Source organism: Acanthisitta chloris, unplaced genomic scaffold (genome assembly GCF_000695815.1).
Source record: "Acanthisitta chloris isolate BGI_N310 unplaced genomic scaffold, ASM69581v1 scaffold43267, whole genome shotgun sequence".
Classification (NCBI taxonomy): domain Eukaryota; kingdom Metazoa; phylum Chordata; class Aves; order Passeriformes; family Acanthisittidae; genus Acanthisitta; species Acanthisitta chloris.
In genome coordinates this window covers 349-4655 of record NW_008681768.1, presented here as the reverse complement: position 1 = coordinate 4655, position 4307 = coordinate 349, and the positions used below count along the sequence as shown (strand labels likewise).

Sequence of the window (4307 nt, the reverse complement as noted above, 5' to 3'; positions counted from 1 at the left end):
GGTTCAAACTGAAGGAGGAGAAGTCTAAGCGGGGAAATTTAGGCTAGATATTATGAAATGGTTTTTTCCTATGAGGGTGGTGAGACACTGTCCCAGGTTGCCCAGGCAGTGTTCAAGGCCAGGCTGGATGAGCCTTGAGCATCCTGCTCTGGTGAGGAGGTGTCCCTGCCCATGGCAGGGATGGTTGGGACTAGATGATCGTAAGGTCCATTCCAACCCCTAAATTCTCTGATTCTATTATTAACTCTGACACATCCACAACTTCTCATGACACTCAGGTAACTCTGACACTTCTTTTAAACATATGCTACAACAACTTTCAAGGCTAAACCAAACTAACTAATTTTTTTCAGGCACTTTCTGCTATTTACATAAACCCACACATTTTAGAGACAATCGCAATGACAAGTTAACTCTTGGATTCTACACTTTATTGAATCAGACAGGTACCAGCTAACAAAGGTGTTCACAGCAGTGGCAGCTTTGTGTTCCCTCAGTTGCATAAAAGCAAACCCCAAAGTACTTCCAATGCAGTTAAACAACAAAATAAATGTTTAGCTCTTCTTTAAAAGGTTGTGCAATTAAAAAGCAGTTTACATTTCATACAGGGTTGGCATTGTTTGTGTAGCTTCTAAGATATATGTTGTCCTAATAAATTATTTGTCTGATAAATATTTAATTAGATTAATGATTGCCTTTAAGCAAATCGGTGTGAACAGAAAAAAATCTGAGCAACAGTGTTTTAAGTATTTGCACTTAACTTCCTCCTTCCACACACACATCTATAAAATACTAAATAACTTTCAAGACAGTGATAAGTAAACAATAAGAAGGTTCATCATCTTGCACTTCACTAATTTTTATTGCACCAATGGAGCTTTCACTTGGAGTAAAACTACTGCTCCTGACTGGTAACAATTTCCAATGGTGAGGAAGTTATCAGTCTCTTTGGAAAGGTCAAGGACCAAACAGCATTTGTCTGCCTACCCTGGAGAAATCCTCTCTCAATCAAGTTTTATCCACATCTCTTCAGTCAGTGAAGTCATCCTGTATCTCACCACAATGCTGGTCCATCCTTCAGCTCTTACTGAAGCAGTTTCCAGTAACAACAATGGAATACTTCTCTGTGGCACACACACAACATCATCAAAGTTAAACCTGGTGCTCAACTCCCTGAGGAAGTGTCAGCCTGAGCTGCCATGGTTAGCACAGCCAACACAACGGACACAGAGGATGGCAGGTGAGGAGTGGGCAGAGCTGTCAGCAAGCACAGTGTGGCATCCTGGGTAGGACTCCTGTTTCCCAGGGGGTTTACCCTACAGGCTTCCTCCGTGCCAGCCCTAACCCACCTGCTCTGTGCTTTGCACAGCAGAGAGAACTCATGGGGCTGCACAGAAAGTTCCTCGTCTTCAACACAAACAAAATCAAAGCGCTATCAAATATTGATTCTTGGAAACAACTGGGAAAAAAAAGTCATTCTACAAAAATAACCTGAAATAATTACCTCATTTTTACCTCTCCTTTACCTCAGACATCACGTCCCTGTTATACAGACTTGCTCCAGAGTGAGGCACCTGAATTCAGCCCAGCACCACTGCTCAATCACTTTGCAGTCATCAAACTCTATGAAATACTTCATACAGAATCTGTTGCTGCACAGTCATTTGAAAAACATCTCTATTGTATGCTTGGAATTGCTCACCTTGGCCTTCTTTGATATTGACTGAGAAGTTGTTTGTCCAGACCTGAAGTGGAAGAAAAACACCCAAACAGTTAGAGGTTAAAAAATACAATTCACACCTACACAACTTCTACAACACGTTTTTCTAAAGTTTATTTACTCATTATTGTTATTTGATCATGAGTTGTGTACTCAAGTTCTCCTTACCTTTTTGTTCCCTGTGAGGGATTTGTGCATTGCTGCCCTTTGCTTAGACCTCCTGAAAAGTAATTGGAAACAACCAGAAATTAATTACTTCAAGAGAGCAAAAATTCTTCAGAAATGACACACATGGCAGAAATTTCTATTTCAAATGTAAACAAATTTGAGCTGAACAAGAAACAGGTAACATTTTATTACCTGCAGCTCAAGTACTGTAGCTTCTATTAATGTTTTTAAAAAGTAAAAACAAAAAGCCTTGAGTTTACTGAATTCTGAAGAAACTATTTGAACCTTGTAACAGTTTTCAGAAATATTTCAGCACAATGCAGTTATTTTCAAGGCAGTAGTTACAAATATCTTCAAATTTTTTATGCTGCAGAGGGAAAAAAGAATCTTCACTTACATTAAGTCTTTAAACCAAAGCCTGTTTGCAAGAGCACAGCAATACTGCTGTAAAATTTTCTGTGTAAGAGATTCACATTGTAAAACTTAATTATGTTCTTAGAATTCTAACACCTGAACATTTTAATTTCCTCTTACAAAGCTCCACCAAGATAGATGACAAGGACTTCAGAGAGGTACTTAACTACCTGCACATCTCCTCTAGTCTGGCTGAAGATGAACTCTTCATCAGAAACTACCTGAGTGAACATCTGCCATATGACAAATGCAGTTATGTGATAGATTTTACTGGATATAGAACAGTCTTGGAAGTTTCTGCCTTTAAACTCTAGTTCACCATCTCTCTGGAACTGTCAGCACACCACACAGCAGAACCTTTCTGCCCACTGAACCTCCGAAACAATCCAGGCTGAAGATGTTTTCATTGATCTTCACTTCAACCTCAGGGGCCTTATAAACACTTTTCTCAGTATGGTTGGGGTAACAAACATATCACTTACAGACATGAGCAGTAATTCCTCTGTCCCTGTTGTGGCAAATGAGAGGGAACTGCCTAACCACCATCACATCCATAGCTTCCTAACATGTTAAGGGGTTGGAATGGACCTTAGAAACCATCCAGCCCCAACCTCTGCCCTGGGCAGGGACACCTCCCACCAGAGCAGGTTGCTCAAGGCTCATCCAGTCTGGCTGTGAACACTGCCAGGGTTGGGGCAGCCACAGCCTCCCTGGGCAACCTGGGACAGTGTCTCACCACCCTCACAGGTGAAACATCTGCCTGAGATCTAACCTAAATTTCCCATTTCAATCTGTACCCATTACTCCTTGTCCTGTCCCTGCAGCTCCTAACACAGAGTCCCTCTGCAGCTTCCCTGGAGCCCCTTCCGATCCTGCAGATTGCTGTGAGATCTCCACACAACCTTCTCTTCCCCGGGCTGAACAGCCCCAACTCTCTCAGTCTGTCCTTGCAGGGAAGGTGCTCCAGTCTCTGATCAGCTCTGTGGCCTCCTCTGGCCTTGCCCCAACAGTTCCATGTCTTTCTGATGTTGGGGACACCAGAACTGTGTGCAGTTCTCAGTCTGGTTTGTCATAAAAACTGATTTGACATTTTTAACATAAAAATGTTCACTCTCACACAGACCTTACTCAAGTGAACTTGTTGCAAAAATCTTGGAGTCTCAGGAAGCTCAAAGTTTACCATTGCCAAACTATTTCAATTGTACAAGCAAATAGTTTGAGCAATCAGTTACATCCTGATGCAGATACTCACCAATGCTGTTTGAGTTTTCCATATCATAAGACTTGCTAGGAAGGTCTGTCTGTTCTGTCAGCTCCTGGATAAGGCCTTTGTTCAAGCAGACATCCACATGTCTGTTAAACCACACAAGACTGGTGGTTTTCTGCTCCAAGTTACAAACTGGACAAACAAGGACACAGGATGAACTAGTTCCTTCTGTATGTTCAGTCTGTTCAACATGGTCTTCGTTGCCTTGTGACAATCTCGTGGGGAAGACAGACTGCTTCATGCACACTTCTCTAGCAATGTCACTGAGGTTGCTTGGCTGTTGCTCCCTGAGAGATCTGTCAGGTGTTACCTGAGCACATTTGTCTGTGCTGTTGTCAGCAGAGCTGACAGATGTACCTGCAGACTGCTCTGCTCCTGCTAATTGAACTGTTTCATTGACTTGACATTTATCAGTGTTTTCTCTTCTACATTCTGGAAGACAGTTGGGTGTATTTTCTCTTGGACTGTCAGTCTTGGATACTTCCACGGTATCCTGAACAAGTGTCCCACTGAGGCACTCATCAATATGTCTGTTCAGCTCCTCCAAATCATTGCTGTTTTGCAACTTGAAGCAAACAGGGCAGGTGAAGATCTTACAAACATCAGAACTCTGTATATCTGTGGCTTTTTTTCCTTCTTCTGCAGAATGTGCTGGTGTTTGCCTGTCATGGAAGAGCTGCTTACCTACAGCTTCGTGTGGAGGAAGATTCTCACTGTTCTGCTGCCTTGCTGCTCGTT

General features: G+C 42.3%; 1 protein-coding gene across 1 annotated transcript in view; it reads right to left on the bottom strand.

The window, feature by feature from the left end:
• Positions 1-1660: 1660 nt before the first annotated feature.
• LOC103805548 (DNA polymerase kappa-like) overlaps positions 1661-4307 on the bottom strand; it is a gene marked incomplete at its 5' end in the record, with an annotated part of 2818 nt that continues 171 nt past the window's right edge. Inside the window, 3 exons of the mRNA XM_009078203.1 lie at positions 1661-1745; positions 1889-1940; positions 3555-4301. Coding sequence (XP_009076451.1) covers positions 1661-1745; positions 1889-1940; positions 3555-4301 — 884 coding nt within the window. The remainder of the gene's footprint in view (positions 1746-1888; positions 1941-3554; positions 4302-4307) is intronic.